Raw genomic sequence first — 27,295 nt, 5'->3', positions numbered from 1 at the left:
TGTTCACACAAAAATTAAACTTTATTTAGTCAAACATTTTAATAACTTCAAGACAGACTGTCTTTGGGCATCATCTTGTCTCCACACTTCTTTTATGGTTGATTAATTGAGACAGTTGTACAGTCATGTGTCAAACACTGAGCTCAACCTCATCATATCTCACTGAACGTCTGAGCTGCAGTAATGTCTCACTCTGTCTCAGCCTGTTCATCCAAATGACCTGAACCTTCATTCACAACACACTCTTTACCGTTTACCACTGCTGATTCTGACTGTGCTTCACTCACTGATGTCATAATATTACTTGATTTTGATTGGCTCTCATTCGGGACACCATTAGTGATGTTTGATTGGTGTTCCTCCTCTTCCTCCTCACATTCAATTTTTGAAGCACAATCTCCGTTATGCAGGTGGGACTCGATCTGGCCGTTCATGTTTGAGTGGTCTGGTTTCTCAGAGGCGTCTGTTTGGCCTTCTGCGTTTCCATCTGTGGCCTCTTGCTTCGGTTCCCCATTGGACGTGGCCTCCTCAGTAACCTCTCCGCTATTGGTTGGTAGTTCTGAAGCTTTGTTCTCATTGGTCGATTCAGAGTTCTCCAGTTTCGTCTTTTCAGCCTCTTCCGCTGCTTTTCTCTCTTTCAGTTTCTCTTTGAACTCCATCATTTTTGTGCTTAAGCAATGACAATAAAAGCAATCAGCTATGTTTCCATATCAGAACCGAAAAATTCTTTGGAAATTTAATGATTTTTACACCCTTTATTTATTCGTTTTGCCTTATGAACTCTTTCAAAATTTAATTATAAGTAGTGGTAGTAATAACCCCCACTACCAATGAGCAGGGATTTTATTTTAATTCACATTATTTTTATGATAACACATAATATTATGTAATTTTGTAAAGCAGAAATAAATAAACATTGAATACCACCGTCAAATGTCTTTAATTGATGCTTTTTAAAATGAAATGAGAATCTAATGAAAAATACAACACAATAATAAGTACAAGTATGTCAAATCGATTAATCATGATTAATCACATCTAATCGATTAATCATGATTAATCACATCTAACAAGTTTGTTTATATAATATATATATATATGTGTGTGTGTGTGTGTGTGTGTGTGTGTGTGTGTATATATATATATATATATATATATATATATATATATATATATAGACACACAGACATATGTGTATATATATACACACACATGTATATAAACAAACTTTTATATTAGATGCGATTAATGTTTTGCTTTTCATTTCTTTGTACGTCTCATTCTCAGTTGTCATTAATGCACCTCTTTGAATTTTAAAACGCATCAATTAAAGACAGAACAACAAATACTATGCTTTAGTGAAGTTCAACCAAGTAGTGCGATCCTAAAGTCTCTTCACCTGTATGAAGTCTTCAGTATGCCATTGACCAGAGCGAGCTGCTCCAGTGTTATGTCCTGAGAGGGAACCAAACCCTGCAGAAGAGAATCACAGCTCATGTTTAACAAAACAAATGCAAGTCTTCACATGTCAGCTCTATTAGACAGCGGTTTCAAGCTAAGCTCACCTCAGGCAGTGTTTCAGAAAGCTCCACGCCTCCCTGACGAATCGAACGCTCTACACGCACGGCCTGCTGGGTAATGTTCCTCAGGAAGTCAGAGCTGCATTTGGTTTGAGGATGGTCTTCTCCGCACTGTTTCACCACACACACAGGCTCAGAACACCATCACGTTTTCAAAGATAAAAACTCAACTCACAAACACGCAATCTGACCTTGTTCTGGAAGATGCTGTAAGCTTCCTTTTCATGATTCATGCCTCCTCTGTAGTCGCCAGCCACACACAGTCTCTGAGCCAGCAGATGGTGCCTGCGAAACAATCACATATCCTCTAGCAACTTTAAACAGGTAACAGGTAACATAACTATAAGTTTAAATGAGTTTGATTACTTAGGCTCTGATCCAAACCTTAATGAGCCGCCTCAGTGTCTAATCTCAGTCACTTAAGGAAACAAATGAAACCTCATAACCTTGTCAACTTAAAAGCTTTTAATTGTTTCATAATTATTGCTGTTTTTATATATAATTGTCTAATATAAATATATAGTTATTACTATTACTAGATAGTAATCTAATATAATATAAATGTCTAATGCTTACTTGAATACAAAATACTTTATGACTTATTATTCATTTACTGTCTATATAGGCTACCTGTTTGTCTGTTTCTTGTGTTTGTTTTTTTCCATTATTGTTTATTACATTTATTCCTTCTCAAATTTAAACTATGTGTTTAATGGAAGTGTCTTACGATGTTAGTTGTTCCCTGTCTTGTTATATACAATCTGCAATATATATATATATATATATATATATATATATATATATATATATATATATATATATATATATATATATATATATATATATATATATATATATATATATATATATATATATAATATATATATATATATATATATATATATATATATATATATATATATATATATATATATATATATATATATACACACACACACATACAAAATACTTTAATTATTGGAGTCTAATGAGCAAAATCAAAACACATGCATAGTTTTACAAAGCATAGCAAAACAAATAGCCAGTTAAATAAAGGGTTTTTTATTAATTCCTAAGAAGAGTGCCTTGGATTTCCTTCTACTCCACATGCATTGTGATTTTAGAATTAAATGTCATGAAAACAATGTCACAAAGCAAAATCTACTATCTTCTATAAACGCTTTTAAGTATTGAATGACATTATTTTCAAAATTGACAATTTCCTTAGCTCCATCCATTTTGGATGATTTTTTTCACTGTGCTATTTGTAATGCATTGTGGGACTGCCTCATGCGTGAAGGATATATGTGATCCTGTCATTTATTTTGACCACAATAAGGAACCCTATATAGGCAGCTCACTAGGGTTTGGAACGGAGCCTTAGGGGGCTTTCACACTGGCAGTTTAGTTCGGAACGGGGCACGGTTCGCATGAAAAATAAATCGCTAATGTGAACGCTGTCATGGGACCCGGGTGCGCACTGGGGTACCGAACCCGAGACTACCAGGAGGAGGTGGTCTGAGTTCGGTTGCTCCCGAACCGTGCCGCGGTTCGCGTGAATGTGAAAGCAGCACAGACTCGGGTGCGTACTTGTTCAGGAAGTAAAGTAACCTGCGCATGCGTTTTAGCTTATTGTGATGTATTCAGTTAAATAAAACACTTGTAAGGGATGATAGTGTTGACGATTTACCTTGGGTACGAGCGAGAGTGAGCCTGCAGTGTATTCGTGCATTGCGCGTGAAATCAGGGAACCAAAGTTGGAAATCCACTGTCTCCTCAAAAAAGTCAGTTTGCAAGCAGCAGAAGGCCACCTTATGTGACACACACACAGTAAACCTGTATTGTTCACCCACCTGCGCATAATAGCAGTGAATTAATAAAATACACAATATTGACCCGCGTTCTGTTTTCTATCATGCGCCGTGCACGTTTGCGATGACGTAATATGCATGCAAACGCACCAAGGTTCGATAGAATCAAGTTGAGTGTGAAACCAGACCAACGCTGCGGGGGCGCCGGGAACAAACGCGCTCGGCCCCGGACCGCAGCAAACGAGCCCAGTGTGAAAGCCCCCTTAGAGCTTGTGTTATCTGAACAGTTCATTGCATGATTACTATACAACTCCATCTATTTTAAGCATAAGTAAAGCATTTCGTCTTACATCAGAGCTGTTGTCAGGTCAGTGTCTCCTCTGAAGGAGCTGTTGAGTTTCAGTGCGCTCTGTAGATACTGTAATGATTGTTCTCTCTGAAGAGCCAATCCCAGAGAAGCCTGAGAAAAAAAGAAAAAAAAGATAAACATCATTCAAAACGATACTTCTATTTGGGATCTGTGATAACTTGATTATGCTTGATGACGTTTACATCTATGACTGCAATGTAAGGATGATCTCCTCCGTGAATCGTCAACAGAAGAACTTTGGCACGATACAGGCATCGCTGAGCCAGGGCGGTTTCGCCTCCAGCGAACAGATACACTGACAGCAACACCTGGAACAAAATAAACAATTGTATTAGATGATGATGATCTCAATGCATTTTAAAAAAGTAGGTTTGTTTTGGTTTTGTGAGAACGTGACTTACGTATTGCTGAATGGTGTTGGGATGATCGAAGCCCAGAACCCTTTCGCTGATGACCACGACCCTCAGCTGCACGCTTCGAGCCTGCAGGGGACACAAGAGACATGGAACGAGGTGAGAAATGCTACGAGATCAGAAAGTTCAAGTTTATTGGTCATTGTTACAGGATAACAACGAAAAGTTGTTAGAGCAAAAAACAGACAGGCATATAGTTTTAAGTTGTTCACCCATTTGCCTTATCAATATGTGTCCCCATAAATTAAATTTAAATTACTCATGACTTTGTACCTATTTAACCCCCCCATAAATACCCCTAGAAAACCCCAAACTGCTATGTCCAGTAAAATACATGATGCAATTAATAAATCTAGTAAAGGTAAGGTTGTTGGAGTGTTTTTGCAACAATGCAAAGTCCAGACATCCACAGGTATTGAGGATGTATGAACAGAAACATTATGTCACAGAGGGATGTCCGATGGGGAATGGGGGGGTAGACTGCTTATTAAGCAGCCTGACAGGCAGTTTCAGGTGTGTTCGGCATTTTAATTGAATAATTCCCCCCAAAAATGTAATCTTGTGCAGATATAATATATATATACTGATATAAATACTGCTCGTTTTCTCACACAAACCGCTCGTTTCGTGTCTTAGGCCATCAATGTGTACTAACATTTACGAGTCATTAAATCATGTTTAATTTGGACTTCTCTGTGCATGCTCTTTGAGGTGGTGACCATAGACCTGCATTATATGACTGACAGACAAGAACGGTTTGACCTAAACATATCAAAATTGAAACTACTGCGGAAACAAAGACACCTACATCTTGGATGCCCTTGAGGTAAGCTAAAACATATCAAAAATTAATTTCAAAGTGAACTATCCCTTTAATATCTTAAGTATTTTGCTTCTCAAGAAAACTGGAAACCAGACAAAAAATACTGAGTAAATACTTAAAAAAAAAGAAAAAAAGAAAAACACCATAGAAAGATTCTTTTTAACAAGAAATAAGCACTGTAGTCACTAAATATTTGCTGGGTTAACTCTAATGCTTACTTGAATATGAGCAAGTTGTGCCTTAATTTGCATTCACCTAAAAGGTCCTATTATACAAAAAGCAATCTATTAAGCCACCGGGCAGCAAGACACACTCTAGATAGTACACACAATCTCACCTCAGCAGGATGGCCCTGTACATAGGCCACTTTTGCCAGCAGACTAAGACATTGGCAGGCTTCAGGGTGAAGGTCATCACACACGCGGCTGAAGAGGTACGCCGCTTCTTTCAGCTGCTCGTACGCCTGCTCCAGTAACCCTACGAGGAGAACACGGTCAAGCGAGGCTGTTCACACATGACTCATCACTGCACGTTGGTTTATAACTACCTTTCTGAAGACTGTTCTGAGCCACCTTGAACATGCATGTGGCGTCGGTGGTTGACATGGTTATGTGTTTGACGACGGGCAGAATGTTGAGCACATCGTCCGGAGAGATGGCCGCTTTGTTACGGTTGTCAAGAATGTATTCTCTGAGGCGGAGCTGCGGGACATTCACAAACAGAAAGGGTTTTTCTATGACATATGCAGAAAAATCACAGCACAGAAACACCCTACAAGCTATCAAGCAAGATCAACCTCTCTCGCTCACTAAGGCTGGATTTATTTGATCAAAAATACAGTAAAATTTGTAATATTGTGAAATATTATTACAATTTAAAATAACTTTTTAATTTAATTTATTGATGTGATCAAAGCTGAATTCCCAGCATCATTACTCCAGTCTTCAGTGTCACATGATCCTTCAGAAATCATTCTAATATGATGAGAAACATTCTTATTATTATCGATCTTAAAAACAGTTGTGCTGCTTTATACTTTTGTGGAAACCATGATACATTTTTTCAGGATTCATTGATGAACAGAAAGTTCAAGAGAACATCATTTATTTGAAATTTTATCTTTTGTAAGATTATAAATGTCTTTACTGTCACTTTTGATCAGTTTAATGCATCCTTACTGAATAAAAGTATTCATTTCTTTTAAAAGAAAATCTTACTGACTCTTTTTGAAAGGTAGAACCTGAGATGCTTTTTAAATACATTTTGTTTAAAAAAAATGCTATATATTATTTATTTTATAATTTATGCTATATGTTCCTAGTTATATGTACTAAAATAATAATGTACATTTGCATTTGTTCTTTGTTCATGTATATTATTTTGTGATGCTGGCTTGGCAATCAAAAAAATACAAATAAACTTTTGAAACTAGTGTACATCAATTGATCCTTTTTGCCAAATTGACACAAGATAACAGAAGCTACAAATTAGATAGGTTTAACTAATTAGAAACACAAATAAAATACATATGAGATTAACCTGCTAGCCAAGCATACCCTAAGAATTTTTTATATATATATACACACCGGTAATTATATAATAATTACGCAATCATGACAAACCTTAGCCACCAAACATATTGCAGAAATATTGTTGTGTTCTTTCAAATTTAGCCATTGCTTGGTTCAACGCAGTACCTGAATACCAGTCTTCAAGCACATCTCTCTCAACAAGGACATCTTCTGGAGGCCGTACTGCTCTACTAGATGGTCCACATTTGACCTGCAAGAAAATGAGACTACACTACAGTACACTAAACATGAAAGGGTTAAACATTTGGAGAAGAGTGAATGTTCTCCGCTCACCCTAGTCCTTCTTTAAGTCTGTATGTTTCTTGAGCATCTTGACAGATCTGACTCCACAGTTCATTCCCGCTGAGTGAGGTCCATGCCGTGCTGTCCGAAGCCCCTCCCCCTCCACGGCCACGCCTCCTGGAGCGCTTCTTAGACTCCTCCCCATTTGATGCTGAACTGAAGTGAGGGACCAATAAGCAGCAGAGGAAATGACTCGCTGCTGCAGACAGGTTAGACGTCTCCACTCCCTGTACAGCACAACAGACAATTTTTTACTTATTTCATAGATTGAACAAAACCAAGGTCTGTATATAAAATTGGATATATAAGCATGTCTAACATTATCCGCATACATACAGAATAGTTGCATAGGGCGATATATGCTCTATAGCTATATACGCTCTAAGATTAGCCTGGATCTAGATCCCTATACCACTCTACAGATAAAGTGTTGTGGAAATTTCGGATCGCGTATCTACCCCGAAGGGATAAAATAAAATAAAATTCTGCATCAATTTATAGGCAAGACAAGTAGTTTGTTTAGGCATGGTTTGTAAGGAATTACAAACCTGCGCACATATATTCAAACGCACATAACTATAGAATCAATTCTTAATAGGCATGTGAACGCCATCAGCGTTTATCACAGCTTCGCATTTAAAGTCTGTTTAGAGAGAACGGTGTCGTCTTAGCGGCCCCTAATTTAATAACAAATTAACATTAAACATTAACTGGAAAATAGCATTATTCAAGAACCGCTATAAAACCAAACCAATCTCTGTTACCTTAAATTATATGTTTATCTCTGAAAGCTGCTTTGAAACAATCTCCATTTTTTAAAAGCGCTATATAAATGAGGATGACTTGACTTTAGCAAATCTCAACTGCTTGATTGCTTTTATCATAGCAAAATGTGACTATATTATTGCCCAGCTCTAATCTGCTAAATGCGACTATAAGGCATGAACATGATGATGATGATGATTTATTTGTCCTCGAGAGGAAATTTGTTTCCACCATAGATGCGTACATAAGACAAACACACATGTATAACATATTAAGAACATGAACATATAAACATCTACAAAAAACAACTCGGAAAAAAACAACATTAACATTAACAACATGAACATTAACAATGATTTTCTGTGAAGCTGCTTTGAAACAATGTGTATAGCGAAAAGCGCTATCTATATACTAGGGGTGTGACGAGACGCTTATCTCACCAGACGAGACGAGACACGAGATTGTTGCACAATTTTTCAGAAATCCTCAATGACAAAATTCATGACTGGAAAAATAGTATGCAGGTGCATTTTTCAGTGTTTTAACTAAGAATCTTCTAATGCATGTCATTTCAGGTCTACTTTATGAGTATGAATTATCAAATGCATTGAAAGAAAACAATATACAAGCACTGTAAAAGGTTTTTATTGACTGGCTTTTCTCCTGTATGATTTCACATTAGTCTCTTCAGACCTTACTGTACATTTAAGAGCTTTCAGAACTTCTGATTGAGGCTGTGTGTGACCTCCTAACTGAACTCCTTTACATACATTAAACAGAGAAATAAAAACAGTATAAATAACAAAAATAAATAACTGTTTTCTCTTAGTCTTATTAAGTGCAAACAATAAGTGCAAGTGCAACCATAATCAAAGTTAGCACACAGACTCTTTATAATTGTTGTGAAATTGCTGTTTTATTTTGCACCGGCAGTTATAGGGTTAATGCGGTGAGTTCGGAAAAGACCGGAGAGAAACGAGGCTGGTGTGTTTGTCTCTACAGTTGTTCTTGTGCTCCGATTATAAGTTCAGAAACGGAGCCTCCCTTGTCTGTTGTCCTTTATACGTTACAGTGCTCTCTCAATATTCGCAGTCCAAAGAGAAACCATAGCCGCAAATAAACAGTCCAGAGATGGGTATTGGGAGACGGACTATTGTATGTATGCAGCCTAATTTGTGCGCAATGCACAGCACATCAGGGAGCTTGTGTTTTACTTTCACTTACAAATTCGTGACCGCGCGTATAGGGAGCAGCGGTGCTGAGCGCGCATATTCTACAAGATAAGACATTTATCAGATGTTTAGTCTGTTGCGCAACGAATCCTCCGCCATCGTCACGCGATCAGTGAACTGTGATTCGTGCTGCACTGATTGCAACGGGAACTCGTGCTGGATGAGCAGAGCAGACTTTTACATTAGTTTATAATGGTTTTTATTTTTTTATAAAAACAACAAAACGATAGTTTAGGCGAATGTGAGTGTAGCGGTGAAATATTCATGGCGATATCGCGAGACAGCTTTTTCACTTGACGAGAAATCTCGTCATATTTAGTCTCGCGAGATCTCGTGGCACGAGATTTCGTCACACCCCTAATATATACATTTGACTTGACTAAGTAAAATGAAATACCTGAATGTATCCACTGAAGAACCGTTGTGCACAACGCACTACAATCTCTGCAAACACCAACCTCTGAGAGAGATGGTAAAATAGGATTAGGACAGTTCACATTTAAAATCTACCCCAGTATAATGGATTTAAAATCATTTTCTTACCGTGATGTGTCTCAGTTGATGTTTGAGATCTGATTGGCTGATGGACATGATCAGGTGACCTAGATAGCGGAGGTTTATGCCTTTCTGATGGAGGGCTTGTCGTAAAGAAGCACCATCCATCGGTATGTCAGTGCCATGAATGCAGTCGTTCATCTGAAAGTGCATGACGATACTTCAGTGCACAGTTTCTCTCACACACATACACACGCATTTCTGTTGAAAATTTCAGTAAAAACTGTAATATTGTGAAATACGATTAGTTTAAAATAACTTTTTTATGTGAATACATTTAAAAATGTAATTTATTCCTGTGATCAAAGCTGAATTTGTCTTCATTGTCACGTGATCCTCCAGAAATCAAGAAACATTTCTTATTATCAAATGTTGAAAACAGTTGTGATGCTTAATATTTTTGTGGAAACCGTGACACATTTTTGTTTCCTGGATTCTTTGATGAATAGAAAGTTCAAAAGAACAGCATATATTTGAATTAGAAATCCTTTGTAACATTAGAAATGTCTTTACTTTTGATCAATTTAATGCATCTTTGATGAATAAAAGTATTCATTTCTTTACTGTTTAAAAGATTGGGGTCAGTAAGATTTTTAGTGTATAAAAGCACAAAATACACTCACAAATGCTGGTATTTGGTCATTAATGATGAAAGACGCTGCTTCCTTCAATAATCTCTTCTGTAGCTCCACGGCATCACTCTCTGAGCTGGGAAACTGCACTCCTACCCGGAGAGAGAGAAAACAATATTTAAGGTCTCTACATCTAAACATAATAACTTATGTAACAAGAGCTTAAGTTAAAGACAGATGATTTCTGGTCAAGACAAATATGACGATATTAGCTCTGTTCAAAAACCTAGTAAAGCTGCTCATAATGGATTTTAAAATCATTTTCTTACCATGATGTGTCTCAGTTGATGTTTGAGGCTTGTGATTTCAAGGCATTAATATTATGTTTTTTTATTACTTGATGTTAGGGTTTTAATATTATTATTATGTTGGCTTTTAAGAGATGTTTTAGGCAGTATCTTATGTATCCTACACATGGGAAAAATGTAATTCTCGAAAGCATAAAATAGTTAAAAAATCCTATTAAAGACCAATTTATTATATATTTCACCCAATATTATATGCATTTGATGTCATCAGCATAGAAACATGATGAGTCTCCCATGTGCTTCACATGAGCATTTAAAACTAGTCTCTTATTAGGCTCCATTTCATTGGATACTGCCTAAATAGACCGTGTATATAGCAAAGAAACTCACTGGGTTTTGGAACAGAGTGTTTGTTTTGGTGCATATTAATGGATTTGAGCTTTTCCTGACCTGGGGAGAAGATATTAGGGTTGAAACGCATCTCAAAGATGATGTCACTGACGGATCCGACATCTTTGCAAGCTCTTCTTACTGCGTCTATGTTTGGAGAGTCACCTGACCACACACAAATACACACAAATCATGATCATTCCCCTAAAACAGATTTATATCAGACACATATTCCAACATCCCATGACAGAAAATGAACACTTCTTTTCATTCTCACCAGATTTCATACAGTCTTCCAGTCCTCCGTTCTCCCTCATGTGAGCCTTCACTCGCTGCGTGAACTGAGAATATCTGTAATACAAAGACAAAATGTGTTCGTAAGGATGTGCACAAATAAACAAACCTAAAATGTGAAGTGTGTCCGTTAAAGGATGTTTAAAATCTTTCTCCTATCCTAGATTAACATGCAAACGTTTGTATATATATATATGATTTGTTTCTGGCCACATAATGAGATTGTTTGATTCATGCATCATTGATCATAATATGATGCATTATGCAAGAAAACTGATTTATTGTCTTTTTGCTGTAAAATCTTTACTGATTTTTTCATAAGGTAAATGGAAGAATAATTTTTATATTGATAATAATATTTCAAGATGAACACTTGCTGGACTGAAGCAACCTAAGTTTACTTGATTATCCATACATCGTATTTTAGAAAAATCAAATGTGAGTATCAAATATGAACCATCAGGCTTTTGAGGGAATATTGCATTGTATTATATGTATATGATCAAACTACAGAGATTGATCATAAAACTAAGCATTTAAATATTATTGGGAAATATAGAGCGACAACTGATATTTATATGCATTTTGGCCATCATCTTTTTGGCCATATAAATATCAGCAACTGCAACTCAACCAATGGCATGAATTTGGGGCGGGGCTATCTGTTAGCTTGACCAATGGAAGGACTTGGTAACCCGTCAAAACTCACTTGTGTTGAATGAACGCCTTCACTAACTCCGGCCGTAAGCGACACAAAACGTGAGGGTACCGTCTGGGAAAACTGCCCTTCTTGGGTTCTGTTTCTATTCCTTCTTCCACTTGGAAATTGGCATCAGCAGGCATAGTACGATACACATCCAGCAGGTAATATCGACCATCGGCCCCCAGTATCCCCTGAGCATCTACAGTGGTGAACAGGGGCAACTGATGCCCGGTCTGCCCCAGAACCGCATGTCTTTGCAGAGAAAGAGCCTTTGCCGACTGAGCCAGCAGCTCTAGGAGTTTCCGTCTGGATGGATTTTCCAGTGGCCCTGCGCTGAAGCCGTATAAAAGGCCATTGGGAATCTCAGCCTGCTCGGGGCCCTGAAGACCAGGGGCCAGGCCCTGCGCGGACAGCCGAACGCCTCGATAGTCGGCCACCGCGGTGGGGATGGTGTGCAGGTTTTGGAGGTCTCCGTCCAGGTCGCTGTAAGCCTGAACACATCGCAGCTCGAGACGCTGAGCGGCTCTGGGACCGCGTTCTCCTGTCAGCCAGTCCTCTCTGTGTGTCGGCACACTCATGAACACCCCGCCGCATAGGAACGCTGGGTCCTCGGGAGAACCATTGACTGGGTCGACAAAACCATCGATCACCTTCTCTGCTGCCTGAGCAACAGCCCAAACAAATGCACCGTTCACCTGCCGGAACAGACAATAAGCAGTTAAGAAGTGATGTAAAAGCTACTCGGAAAATATGGTTTTCAATGCAATGCAACAAAATGAAATGTAAAAGCTACTTGGGAACTATGGTTTTCAATGAATGAAATAAAATGCAATGCAATGATATGATATGGAATGCAATGAAAACTAATGAAATAAAAGAAAAAAGAAAATAAACATTAAACAAAATGTCCGGGTTCTGTCACTTCGGTCTAGTTTACAGAGCCCTGACACTCCTGTATTGTGTTGTCTTTGTGTGAGCGCGTGAGCTCTTCTGTCCATGCGAGTTGTTTTGTGTGCGGAGCGTGGTGTTTGGATCCGGCACTTCGGTCTAGTTTGGTTTGGGTTCTGTGTCGGGATTTGGACAGTGGCGTAACGAGCCAACATGACCGGGCCCTTATGCAGGATTATAAAGGCGGGCCCCCCTACTACAGCACGTGATGACGCAATGTCCACGAGTAGGCAACCATAAATAGGACAGGATAGGATCATAGAGACACAGCATATAAGAGATGAGATGACTGACAAAATCAGGAGTAGCCTATGCGCACCAAAAAAAACACTGGCGCACCATAACACATGAAAACAGAGCACCATCTGCTACTGCAAAAAAAAAAAAAAAAAAACTAGTACCGCCAACAGTCGCTTCAGGTGCTTCACTCTCTTGCACCAGCTCAATCTCGATCTCCCCCTCCTGTGCGATCTTTTCAAAGAAGCTTCCTATTTTTGGTAATTTACTCAATAATTTCTCCAATTCCTCATTTCGTTTTTGAAAGCCGTTTGTGTTTGTAATTTGACGACTCCTCCATATCGATATTGTCTGTCTCAAGTTCAACGTTTTTACTGTTTTGCACGCAAAACGCATGTTCACTTACCATATCCGGGATTCGAATTGGGATCCTGGGATTCCCCAGTCCCAATTCGAAACAAATTACACCAAAATCCATCATTGTTCGTTTCAAACATGTATTTAATGATCAGTAAAATATGTTGTTGTCATTATTTATTCAAATAAATTCACGATAAAGTAAAATGCAATCAGACTAAAAGTAGTAAAAAGCGATAGGGGGCCCCAGCTGTCAATCAATATCTTCCAGTCACGCGGGCCCCTGATTGGTCCGGGCCCGTAAGCAACCGCGTACCCTGATTACCGATAGTTACGCCTGTGATGTTATGTTTTGTCTTGTGCTGTGTTGCACGCTGCTTGTGTTTTACACTAGCTGTGTGCTTTCATGTTGTCATGTTTTGTGTGAACACGCGGCTTAGGAGTTCTCATTAGCTGTGTGTTCGTGTCTAGTTTTGTTTGAGCACATGGCTTGTGATTTATAACCTTTATTTTACCAGGAAAGAAGCACATTGAGATTAAGAAATCTCTTTTACAAGAGCGTCCTGGCCAAAACTGACAGACACAGCACGTTTGAGTGTAACAAATAACATCCAACAATACATACACACACACAAGCAACTAAAATTTCAATATCAAATACATAACTAGCTAAAACATCTACAGCTGATTAAGTTTGCTGGCCATGTGCTTGTGTTTCTGTCATGTTTGTTGTGAACACATGGCTTGTCATGCGTTTCCTTGTTCCATGTGCTCTCCTGTCAGTTGTCTAACCCAGTCCATCTTGTTACCTGACTATTGGTTCAGCCCCGCCTGTCCTCTCTTATTACCTGCCTTGTTTGCTCCCTATTTATTCTCCTTGTGTTTGCAGTCCTGTGCCAGATCGTTGTCACATGTTCCCCGTTGACTGTTACCTCATTCTCTCACGGGGTAGTTTTTGTTTGTTTTCTGTTTTATTCAAATAAAAGCCCATCTACTCTGTACAATTGAGTCCTCGCTTCATCCCTTCACCCAACCCTGACAAAATATTTAACGTTTTTTTTTATTTATATATTTAAAAAAATATTCAGTGATGAATTGTTAAATCAGTTTTCTGAACTGGTTCATTGAACTGATCCATCTGAACAAACTGATTCGCTAAAAGGAACTGGGCTTTTGATTTTTAATCATTTTCAATATAGTGTGACAGAAAAACAGAGATGTAGATGCTTGCTGGGAAACACTGAGAACAGCTGAGCTACTGTCACACTACTGATACTGATACAGTAGTTAAGTTACACAGTATTGTTAGGATGTTTTGTGTTATGTGGGCTGTTTAGTTTGTGTTTATTTAATTATACTTTGAGGACAGAATAGTCTACATAAGTTAGATAAGTGCACTCAGACCTGCAGTAACGCTCGGTCCCTCTGAAGTCTCTCCTCCAGACTCCTCTGAGGAAGATCTCTGGCTGCTTGAAGTTCCTTATTCCAGTCAGGAGCCTAAAACCCACAGAAGAACACGTGAACATGACACACACACAGACACAGACACACAGACACAGACACACACACACACACACACACACACACACACAGACACACACGGATAAGTATCGCATGCTTCCCTATCCAAAACAGAAAAATTGCAAATTATAGCAAAATAATTGCATTTTTAAAGTCTTTATATTGTTTCTACATGTTAATATAACTTATATACTATATATATATATATATATATATATATATATATATATATATATATATATATATATATATTTTAATACCAATTAGTATTAAATAATATTAAATGTTTCCATTTTTTTAACTTTATTTTATTATCTTTTTAAATATAAATTTATAATAATTAATAAATAATATTACTTTTTCATTTTATTTCCTTTTATTTTCTTTATCTTTTTTAAATATTAATATTAATTTATAATAATTACTGTTAAATAATATTACATTTTATATTATTTTAATTTCATTGCAAATCCCATGAAAACACTCCAAAATCAAAAGAATAATAATATTTTGTATTAATAATTTGAAACCTATTTTAACACCATTTTGTTTTGCATTGTGAGTCTTGTGACATTATTTTCATGATAATTAAGCACATTTTCCCCCCAAAATTCTCACTACATTAATGCAGTACAGTTTTACTTTTAAGTTTGGTGATTGATTTTCATCTAAAACAGTAAAATTGCTGATGTTAATGTATGTTAATATAATATAATAAAATTTATTATTTATTATTTTTAAATTGATTGATAATAATTCATATCAACATTAAATACAGGTAGTATTACATTTTATATTAAATTTCATTATTACAGTTTTTTCTGCTTTATTGCAATAATGTCGTCCACACAGTCATGTCAAAATAGAGCTTTGTAATTGTGCAATGAAAGATGTGAGTGTGGGACAGGTGTGTGTGTACCTGTGCGTTGAGGTCCTGGTCCAGACCCAGCCGGCAGCTGAAGCTGGATCTGTGTGAGTGAAGCGAGGAGACGCCGAGCCAGCTGTGTGTGCGGTACGGAGTGGGCAGCATCTCTTCAGCCGCCAGAGAGGGCCTGTGTGAACAGAGACGCTCAGAGAACCGCACTGAGGAACAGATGAGTGTTGTGAGAGTGTGTGAGGGTCACCTGTGCCGCAGCGTGCCGAGGTTGTGTTTGAACTGCGGGCTGATGTGGGACAGCAGGTCGGTCAGACAGTGGCACACTGGAGTAGACTGAGCAGGACGAGGGTCAAACACATCGAGGGTCGACCTGAAACAGAAATACAAAAACTAAAATAAAAACTCTCCTTCATTCTGTGTATCTAATATGTCACAAACAATTTTGATCTCATTTATTCCAACATAGGATGAATCTCATGAGAAGATTTTTCGTATTGTAACATTTTCATGATATTAAATTTTCCCACAAAAATTCTCATTACTGTAATGCATCTAGGCATTATTATATTATATTATATTATATTATATTATATAATATTATATTATATTATATTATATTATATTATATGTGTCTGTCTGGTAATGTTTGATATTTTTTAGATGCTTTTGTTATTTTTGTCTATGCAGCAACTACATAACTACATAAAGTATACTTCTATCTTTATTTTTGAGTTTTTTTGTAATTCCAATAATTCAATTACATTTTCAAACCAGCAGTACAGTAAATATATGTATTAAAATAAATGCAATTAAAGTAAAAAAAAAAACACACACAATATAAATACATTATTATTAATCAGCATGAATTAAATATATGAAAATACCTTTATCCTTTTACAGTAATGAAAATGAAATGTTTGAAAAAATATAAATGTTTTTAATTAATTTTCTTAATTTTCTTTATGCAAAATATAGTATATATTGTGTGGCGTCTACTACTGTATATTTTAGAAATCATATTCGAAACAATATGCAATGATTAACATTTTATACTGTAGTATACTACATTTGTATCACATGACCTTTACATTACATTGTAATTTTTTTTTATTCTAGTTTTGTCTAGAATGTAACTTTTAACAGTGAGATCAAGAAACGGTTGTTAAAAATCATGGATTTTGCTTCCTATTCAAATGCAAAAAAAAATAATAATAATTTGAATAGTATGGTAGCATGCAACTACAAACATTGTCATAATTACACAGAGTCTTACCTGTTCAGGTAAAACCCACGTGGGCAGGAAGTGATGTCACACTGCTTGCCCTCCAGAGTGTGGACACTGATGTACAGGAAGTCGCCCTGCAGTTTCCGGAAACCAGGGGGAGGGTTCCAGCAGCTGAGTGACAGGTCGACCAGGTAACTGGGAGCCTGTAAAAGAATCAGTTAGTTGTGTTTATTGTGAGAGTCATAAAAAACAAAGTCAAATGCCTGAAGGTTTATTTGTATGTTATTTGTCGTACTTCGCTGTGTGTGTTGATGGGCAGCAGGGTCGTCAGAGGAGGAGGATCTGAAACTCCAGGCAGAATGTAGGCAGGAGGGGGCGGGGCTTCAGCCGGCTGCTCTGTCTTACTATTGGCTCGTCTGTTCTTTGATGTGTGCAGAGTGGGAGGGGCTTCTAATACACACATAGACACACAATTAGAGTCTTGCTAGCCTGGGTTTCCCCATACTGCCTTTGTGCAGCGCGATTTTATTCACGCTGCTAGGCAGTCTGGATACCATGGACCAGATTTTCGCCTCAGCGAGGGGACCAATCACAGAACGGGAGGGAGTAGTTTAGAATGCAAATAAATCTCTGACCCATCGTCTTCTTCCTCGTCTAATTTCTTTCGCTCTACATACGTCATCTGGTATAATTGAAACGATTGGCTATGAGCTACGTACAGGCGCATTTGATAGACATTCATAGCACCCAATAAACGGCTCTGGGCATTCGTAAACCACGCCTCAAATACGAGAAAATGAACATGTGGTTCCCAGACCACGTCTCAATGTCAATGAGACGAGGTCTGACGTTAGCCAGGCTAGAGTCTCGCTGCCATGGGGATAAAAATAATGAAAGTATTTTAAATTATTTAGAGGCAGTACTGAATACAAGCGTTTTTATGTACTTTATTTCTTACCAGGCGTTTGGGTGAGTGTTTTCAATACAGTGGGTGATCGGCCCTCCATTAAGGCATCTTGGGGCCCGGCAGCTTTCAGCATCTCTTGCACTCGTGCCAGGTGAGCCTGTGCCAACCGCGGGGAGTACGGCTCTATGACACACAAAACTCACTTTATAATACCAAAATCAGGCCTGTTCTCCAGCTCCATTGATCGGCTGAATTTCAATGCGTCTCATCTTGTAAGACTATGATTCTTCCAATGAGCAATAAAATCATCTATTCAATCATCTACTTTCCCACATTACTCATATTGAGTGCCATGTGACTCACTTGGCTCTGAGAAAGGTTTCATTAGTGTGCCATCAAAAGGGTTTGCAATAAAATCAAGAAGTTGCAAAACCTGTATAGCAAAGAAACCCAATGATCCCTGTGGAAATTCTCACTGAAACCAGCTTAAACTGGACGCTGTGCTTTGGATCATGGTGGCTGGTTTCACTGAACCAGTTACCAGCTGGTCACACTCGCTTAAGGTGTTCAAACTAGTTTGTTAGACCAGCAATAAACCACATGATTTCCACAGTTTCTGACCAATGAATTTTCATGAGGTTTATGATCACTGAATAAGCTAGATACTAGATCAGTGTTATTGTTAACTAATTGTTTTTCGGTAATTGAAATAAAGTTGAAATGACAAATATAATATAATAAATATATTAAATATAAATATTAGATGAAAATCTTAAACACACACACATATATATATATATATATATATATATATATACATACAAATAAAAATTACTAAAACCGTATAATAAAATGACTAAAACCTAAAATTTTATTTATTTATTTATTTGATAGGGACCATGCATATTCATGAACATTGTTGTATGATAATACACCATGTAAATATGCCAGAATTAGTAAAAAGATACTACTTTTCATCTGCAAAATAAAATTAAGACTAAAAATCTAAACTCTAATTCAAAATATTAATAAATCCCATAATAGTATATAAATAACTCTAAAATAACACCGTTACCAGATACATTCAAATGCAGAAAGATTCAAAATGAGTTTGGGAACAGGTTCAACTGATTCATTCAAACTTATTCAAATAAACAATTCACTCGCAAATCTGACATTTTATAGTTTAAGGCTTGTGAACAGGTTTTACAGTAAACTTAAGAAATATCTAGCCAGTGAAATGTTTTATAACTACCAAAAAATTATATTTACAATTGAAATCCTTGAATCTCCACAATTACCTCTCCTTAGGCCAGAAAAACACAACATTCCCTGATATTTCCAGGTTTTCTGTGCCTGTGGAAACCCTGAAACCAGCTGTCCTTACCAGCTTAACGTGATCCAGCTGGATTTTGGAACATGGTAGATGGTCTAAGATGGTCTAAGATGGTCAACCAACGTTTACCAACTAAAAGAAACCATCAGCCACATTCCAAAACATACTTACAGGTTTATCTGGATTCCTCACTAAGTGTCCTTATATCCATGTATAATATGTGTAAGTCTATTAGAAGTAAAACATCCCACATGGAAGACCTTGCAGTTTACCTTCCACTAAACGGAGAGTGACTCCAGCTTTGAAGCCCTTGACGCCCCGGAGCTCAGTCATGGGGTCAAGGGTCACACCTGAAAGGGCCAGAGCGATAGATGTGCGAGGTGCCACCTCCTCTCTGCCCAGTACGGTCATGATGGCATCCTGGACCAGCCAGAATCCATGAACCTGCAGAGAAAACAGTCTAAGCATTTATCCAACATTTAAGCTGAATGACATTTTGATGACTTTGCATATTTTGATGTTCTGTTGACAGACATATTTGAGAAGATTTGCATTGCTGATCAACACAAACTAGACTACTAAATTTGAGGTTACACCCCAAAACTCACTTTATTCACGGACGTATATTTGACTAGCGCTGATGATGAAAGCTCACCTGCAGCTCAAAGGACTCGACACCTGCACCCTGAACCTTCACAGGAAATGACCCGTCATCATCCTTTTTGCTTCCAGTCGCTTTTCTCCCCTTCTCTGAACATGAGACATCTGCAGAGTGAAGGGGGGGTAAAGCTCAAAAATGTGCTTCAAGCCAAAACAAGAGTTACATAAGAGAGAGTTAGGAAATCTGTTCAAATGCCACGAAAGAAACTGAAGAAAGAACAATAAAGGTTTTCCATCCTAGAGTCCACTAACTCAATAAATCTTTTTTAGAGATGTTCCAATGGCAGTACAAAGGTTTATGGATATGTATATCCATAATAATACCGCTATATTATTTAAAGTTTATTTAATCATTTCATCAAGTTATCATTTTATACCATTGTATACAGTGCTTGTGGAGTGTGGACATAAATATTCAAAATGAAATGAATTTAAAAAGATTGGTTTATCTTCCTGTAAAAATATCCAAACATCCAATGCAATTACTTGGGAAGCTAAAATGTTTTTAACATAAAATTTAAGATGTGTTTCTGTTTTTATTTTTCATCTTCCGTTTTTTTTTCTTAATTTTTTTTTTAATTCTTGATTTAATTCTTGTTCAATTTTTGCATAAACAAATTGAAAAGAAAAAGTCAATAAGGTAAGAAAAAAAGAAATGTCAATATAAAAACTAGTTTAGTCATTTATACTGATAAATACATAAATAAATAAACAAACAAACAAATAAATATATAGATAGAGAAGAAATGTTCAAAAGTTTTTGTAAAGAAAATAATACATAGTAACACAATTTATCTACAAATCAACAAAACTAATTTCAAGCATTTCGATTTTTAGGCTCACAAGAAACAAATTCAAATCAACTTTGACTGGTAGAGTATATCAAATTACCACAGCATTACCATCTGATGTGTTACAGTAATAGTACCTTTTAAATGGTAAAGATGCACGTGATTGAAATCATATAAAACCCCACAGATGTCTCCATCTGACATCCATTCAAAGAGTCAAAGCTCTTGTTGGATTTGTAGGCAAGTCTAAGTTCTCTAATAATAACAGCAAGACTCGGCTTGATACGACATGAGCTTGTCCAGACATCTTCCAAATTTCCCCCTGGCTAGTGAGAGCAGATAGCAAGCACTGGATGAGTGGCTATTATACTAGTCCTAATACACCACACTTTATCTGAGACTCGTCTGGACATCATGAAGAAAAACTCTGAGCTGAAACTCACTCTTACAAACATCAGACAGCTTGAGCGTGTCACGACGGCTTTCAGGATGAGCTGCATCATCGCTCTTCTACAGCACAAACACTATTGTTCAAGCTATGGGTCACGTGTACTTCACAGGTCATGGTAAATATAAAGCTTAACCTTTTGTAAACCAACATTTGATCTGTGGCTATGAAGGAATGCATTTAATCATAGTGAAATGTGTTAAATGGAACTGGGTGTGCACTTTTACCATTAGCCATTCATTAATCAAAAATATTTAATAAACAAACAAACACAGTATGGTTGGGGCATGCGTGTAATTTTATGAATGACGATTCAGCACAAAGTCTGTATGGACCTGTCACTCAGTTTTAAGATAATTAGCTTCTAGTAACTAGTCATTTAGCAGATTGTTGGACAGTTAAATATGGAATAAGCTGAGGTGGAGCATCTTGATCAAGCATATGGACGATCTGATGATTTCCGCAGAACTGGAACATCTGTTATAAAGTTCTGCACATCACACATTTTAGCTAATTTAATTAATGTGTCAGCTACCAAAAAATGCAAATGAAACGTAATGGTCCCTATAGGCTTGATTTTTTAAGGCTCAAAAAATCTCATTCTTACCATACTATTATATAATATATATACTAGGGCTGTCAAATTGAGTAATCCTGATTAATCGCATCTAACAAAAGTTTGTGTTTATATAATATATGTGAGTGTCTACATATATATATATATATATATATATATATATATACTGTACACACACACACACACACACCACACCAAAACACAAACTTCTTTGTGTTATATGCCAATAATCCCGATTGATTTGACAGCCCAAAAAAATAAAAATTATATATACACATTCAAAATTGGTTACCATATTTAAAAATTTCAGTAATTATAAAATTGTCATGAAAATAGTGATAAAATGGCAAAAATCTTAATGGTTCTAAAAATAGGCTTCCTTTTCTTTAGAAAAAAAAAGATTTGTATAAACTAAAAATAAGATACACACCCATGAAGGATTCAAACCTACAGCCTTTCAGTTGCAACCCCAGATCTTAACCACTACACCAAGAAATGATTTGAAAAGTTTGGAGGACACGAGTGTTGATTATCACATGAATAGCTGGGTAAAGAAGTACAAAAAGTTATGATGAACAAAACCACATGACCCCTGCCTCAACAAGCACTGGTTGCCTCGAGAGTGACGCGTTCGGGAGAAGTGACTTGCATTTGCCCCGAGAGTAACGCGCTCGCGATGAAAGACAGGAATGTGTGCGAGTGTGTGAGATCTGACCCGATGCCATGAGGAATCTCACAGATGAGCCTCTTTAGCTTTAACACGTGTGTCTGTGAGTGAAAGAATGACAGAAGGCAGGGAACAGTGGGGGGACGCATATATCAGGAGGTCAAGAGTGAAGGTTGGTGTTTGTTTTGCAGCGAGAGAAAGTTTCATTCTAAAGTGCAGAACCATACATTTAAATCACAGTGTTTTCAACAAGTTGTTTTAATGCATTGTTTCATTTTTCTAACTGTATGCACGAGTCAAACCGCAAAAGGAGCAAAAGAATGCATGATCCAGAGCGCCAGGACAATGAAGGAAACATCAGGAAGAAGTTCAGAGGGAGGAGACAGGACTGAATCAGAACAAGGCAACTCTTACCCATAGTTTTCTTCTCTCCGTTTCCTTTCTTCACTGCGTCCCTCATTTCTCCTCCTCTGGTTCTGTTTCTGTTTCTCTCTCGGTAACGTTAGCTGCTGGTTTTCTCTTTTCGTCGGGTTCTGTGCAGTGTGTTTGGAGAGCTGTCAGGTATGACTGACTCAACACGTCTTTTTAGTTTCTGGTTCCCTCGACCGGCCACTCCCTCCTCCAGCGCTGGCAGTGTTTCCCACTCCTCCTCCCACTCGACCCACAGACAGCAGGGTAGGCATGTTTCACTGGGCGTGGCGCTGCTTCACTCCATTTTGCACGAGATTAGTGAGCGTTACCCTCCCCCTCTGACTTCCCTGAGGCCAGGGAGGGATCCCACACACACTTCTACACACACACACACACACTGGTTTTGATATTTTCCATTGGTGTAAATTAATGGTTTTTATTCTGTACAAACTGTATATGCTCTCCCCTTACACTAACTCTACCCCTAAACCTGCCCATCATCACACAAAACTTTAGCATTTTCCAAAAAACATCACTTGGTCTGATTTATAAGCTGTTTTTCTCACGGGGCTTGACTAAATGGCCCCACGATGACAAAATGTTCACATTTTACTATCTTTGTGGGGACATTTTGTCCTCTCAATGTAGGTTAAACAAGAACACACACACACAAACCATTGAAAACAGAATTACATGAGTGAAGCTCACTAACCATTTCAAATGCTTATAGTGCAAAATAAACAGAAATGCATAAAATAATTACACATACCAAATACAAACAAAATGAAGCCTGTCTTTTGATTGTCAAATTATTTTCATTGCAAATAAGTGCATTTAACCTCCAAATTCTCATTACTGTAAAAATGGAAGTGTGTGTGTGTGTGTGTGTGTGTGTGTGTGTGTGTGTGTGTGTGTGTGTGTGTGTGTGTGTGTGTGAGTGAGAGAGAGAATTTTAGTTAATATGATCTAAACTGCTATCAAAAACATTTTTGTGAATTGAAATATAGCTGAAATAAAACAAAATAAAATATAAATATTAGATGAAAAAAGTAAACTAAACGAAAATTTGAGATTTTGGCTTAGCAACTAATAAAAAAAAAGTTTAAGCAGTAAATGTAATAAATGGAAATAAAAAGAAAATAAATAAAAACTAAATCTGAACGAAAAATACATTGAACTTAAATTAAAATTAAAATAAAAGCCAATTCAAAATATTAATAAAAATAACACTAAAATAGCACTGATATAAAGTAAATTATGATCATAATTCATGAAAATAATAAAATGTAAAAATAAAAAAATCCCAATGCTCCTTAACAGCTAACTTTCTTTCTTAGTATTTTTGTCGTGTTTACAGTCTAAATATCTAAAAATTCTTAAATCAAGATGCATTTACCATACAAGTAAAATGTCATGTATTGTTTTCTGTAAGAAAAAAAAGTGAGTTTTTTCTAAAAAAGAAAAAGAAAAAAAAAGCTAAATTATCTGCCAACGAGGTAAAGAAAAATAATTTTAAATCAAATAGAAGCAAGATTATTTTTCTATCTTACGCCATTTTACTAATCCAGTAAATGCATCTTGATTTAAGAAAATTGTGACATTTGAACTGGAAACAAGATTCTAACAAAATACTAAGTAAGAAAAGCATTCATGCTGTGTAAAAATAGGTATTTAAAAGAAGAAATCCTCATTACCAAATGAAAAAAAAAATGCTTAGAATTGTCATGAAAATAGTGTCAGAAAATCTTAATGGTCCTAAAAATAGAAAGAACATAATTTTCTTAAAAAAAAAAAAAAAGAAGGTTGTGCAATATGACCTGGGCATTTTTGTGAGATTCTCCTAATGACTCAAAATGATGTATAGTCAAAGGAATTAGCTACTTATGGAGAAGTGCATGTACTTGTGTGTGTGTGTGTGGGAGTAATTGATGTTCAATCCTTCACACGCCTATCCAGCTCCAATGAAATGTCCAAGCTTTTTTTTACTTTATATTTCAATGCCTCTTTGTATTGAGTCCTGCAGTAACACTCAGTGCCAGAGCTGTTGGCCGGTTTGAGCTGTAAACCTCAGGCTCTTCAAGCACACCTCACTTATGTAACATCTCAAACGCTTGCATTTTTCATCCCCAGCAGCTTGAAAGTTGTGAAATAAAATCACAGCAACAAAAGCAGCACTTGAGTGGACGCTATCACTGCCGTCACATAACATGACACTTGAAAGTGAATCAGAAACAATCCCTCTTCTGAGTAATTCACTTTCTGCGTGTGTATCAGCAGCGCTCCGAGGATGGGCGGAGGCCGATATTAGGAACTCACTTGACAAGTACAGAAATATTCAAGAGATCTTGTCTTACTCCCTACATGACCTCTAATAGCCTACGTAACAGAGTTTAACACTTTTAACCTACACAAGCAGACAAACTGTTTCCTCAAGTGAAAGAGAGAAGACATGTGAAAACAGCCATTGATAGTGAGAGCCAGGCCTTTATCAACTCTGAGGTGTGTGTATATACTGTACATATATATATAAAATTGTGTTTATATGTGTGTGTATATAGTATATATATATATATATATGTATGTGTGTGTATGTATAGTAATGAGAGATTTATGTAATTATCATGAAAATAATGTCAATGCAAAAAACCATTTGTAATTATATTTAAACAATACGTTTTTTATTGTTAACTAAAACATTCTAATTACTTGGAATAAAAAACTGAAATAAAAATAAAATATTAAACAATATTTTCTTTTAGCTTGTTGTCAAGGCAACATTTCTCATTTTCATTTAGTTTAACTTGATATACTAAAATAATAACTAAAACAATTAATTTAATTTTAACTATAAAAACTTGACATTTTTTAAAACAAAAATGACAAAAACACAAAATTACCAAAACGTTAAATATCAAAATTACTAAAAATCAATAATATCTTTAATCAAAAAGCAAAATAAAATAAATAAAAATATTAAAATAATATTAATAAAAACTTTAAAAGCATCTCAATGAACATAAAATAACACAAGGCAAATCCTTTTCTTCCTCATCACCAAAATGGAGGGGAAAAAAATCTTACACAACTACGCTGAACGCAACACTATTACAATCACTATTATAAACGCAACACTTTTGTTTTTGCCCCCATTTTTCATGAGCTGAACTCAAAGATCTAAGACTTATTCTATGTACACAAAAGGCCCATTTCTCTCAAATATTGTTCACAAATCTGTCTAAATCTGTGTTAGTTAACACAGATTTAGACAGATTTGTGAACAATATTTGAGAGTGCTGAAAACACACTCACTGATGATGGCTTAGGCCGAAATGCGTCTGTGTGGACATGGTAAATAAATATATATGAGATGCAACTAGAGAGTGCGGTTTTTCATCTTTATTTTAACAATATTTGAGAGAAATAGGCCTTTTGTGTACATAGAAGTTCAGCTCATGAAAAATGGGGGCAAAAACAAAAGTGTTGCGTTTATAATTTTGTTCAGTGTATATGCAGGGTGACCCTGATGACCTTTTTTTTCTAAAGGCTTGATTGCCAATATTATAAATCTACATTTACACATTTGTCAGATGCTTTTATCACAAAATATTTGTTATCCTACTGTTTGAGCTGGATGAATGCTATAATGTTTATAATCTATAATTTTTTTTTTAAGTATAGTAATAAAATATGTATATTTCACAAGCACAATTTTGTGGAAGTGAAATCAGAATTACACAAATACAGAACACAAGATGGAAAAACCAAGATTAGTAAATTTGTAACCAAAAAAAAAAAAAGTGAAAATGTGCATCATATTTTTTTCACCTGTTTTATAGTCCAGCAGATGAAAATAATGCAGTTAATAAAGTACCAGCACACCTTTCCTCAACAACGCATGATTTAAGGAATCATTCAAAAACACACACACACAGACACACACACAACCTTAAAGGGATAGTTCACCCAAAAATGAAAACTCTGTCAGTAATTACTCTCCCTCATGTTGTTCAACCCCGTAAGACTTTCGTTCATCTTCGGAACACAAATTAAGATATTTTTGATTAAATCTGAGAGCTGGATCACTCCTCCATAGGCTTCTTAAGGGATTGAAACTGGCCGGCCCAAAAGTTATGAAAGACATCGTTAAAATAGTCCGAGTGACTACAGTGGCTCAACCTTAAGTTTATCAAGTGACGAGAATACTTCTTGTGCGCAAAAAACAAACAAAAATAACGACTTTATTCAACTATTCATTTCCTTCTCTGTGGGCCTCGAGTGAGTTTACGTAGTGTAACAGCGCAGCGCTTCTGTGTTGTACGTCACACGCAGGCTCACTATTGGCCGACGCTGGTCATGTGTGTGATGCGTGTGACGTACAACCTAGAAGCGCTGCGCTGTTAAGGCCTGTTCACACCGGGACGAATTTCCCGTGCGATATTCGCCGACGTTTAACGCCTCGTGACTAAACAATGGGCGCCTATGTGAGTGTGCACACCGACACGAAAAGCGCCACGCGTAAAAGCGTCATTTTTTTAAAAACGCCTCTGTTTTTTTTTAGTTTCAAAAACTATCCGACCAATGAGATTGGCGCTTTTGCTCACGTGTCTGGAGCTTCTGAAGTTACAGTAAAACACAACTTGGGG

The 27,295-nt window shown here is 36.6% G+C and overlaps 2 protein-coding genes across 2 annotated transcripts in view; one reads left to right on the top strand and one right to left on the bottom strand.

Moving 5' to 3' along the window:
• ufd1l (ubiquitin recognition factor in ER associated degradation 1) overlaps nt 1-27,295 on the top strand; it is a 188,206-nt gene that overhangs the window by 33,410 nt on the left and 127,501 nt on the right. The window lies entirely within an intron of this gene.
• Nucleotides 5-22,876, bottom strand: si:ch211-166a6.5 (clustered mitochondria protein homolog). The gene is made up of 26 exons (XM_056259353.1): nt 22,656-22,876; nt 19,754-19,863; nt 19,371-19,542; nt 17,814-17,945; nt 17,151-17,305; nt 16,904-17,058; nt 15,878-16,000; nt 15,673-15,805; nt 14,637-14,729; nt 11,697-12,385; nt 10,971-11,044; nt 10,754-10,858; nt 10,047-10,147; nt 9,412-9,564; nt 9,266-9,328; nt 6,863-7,098; nt 6,695-6,779; nt 5,545-5,698; nt 5,335-5,474; nt 4,163-4,243; nt 3,944-4,069; nt 3,742-3,851; nt 1,772-1,865; nt 1,566-1,691; nt 1,400-1,473; nt 5-669 (listed from the first exon to the last, which is right to left on the bottom strand). Exons 1-26 carry the CDS (start codon nt 22,699-22,701, stop codon nt 189-191), a joined length of 4,011 nt encoding a protein of 1,336 aa, XP_056115328.1. The 5' UTR covers nt 22,702-22,876; the 3' UTR covers nt 5-188.

This window comes from Rhinichthys klamathensis, unplaced genomic scaffold, assembly GCF_029890125.1.
Source record: "Rhinichthys klamathensis goyatoka isolate OS25496 unplaced genomic scaffold, OSU_Roscu_1.1 h1tg000167l_1, whole genome shotgun sequence".
In the NCBI taxonomy this organism is placed as follows: domain Eukaryota; kingdom Metazoa; phylum Chordata; class Actinopteri; order Cypriniformes; family Leuciscidae; genus Rhinichthys; species Rhinichthys klamathensis.
Note: the sequence above shows the minus strand (reverse complement) of the source record. Positions and strands in the feature narration are given on the sequence as shown.

Coding starts and splice junctions, on each gene's coding strand:
- si:ch211-166a6.5 (XM_056259353.1), bottom strand. CDS start 22,701: ATGAGGGACGCAGTGAAGAAAGGAAACGGAGAGAAGAAAACTATGG. Junction 11,045..11,696: donor AAGGCGTTCATTCAACACAA/GTGAGTTTTGAC, acceptor TTTGTATTACAG/ATATTCTCAGTTCACGCAGC. Junction 5,475..5,544: donor TCAGAACAGTCTTCAGAAAG/GTAGTTATAAAC, acceptor TTCTCCTCGTAG/GGTTACTGGAGCAGGCGTAC.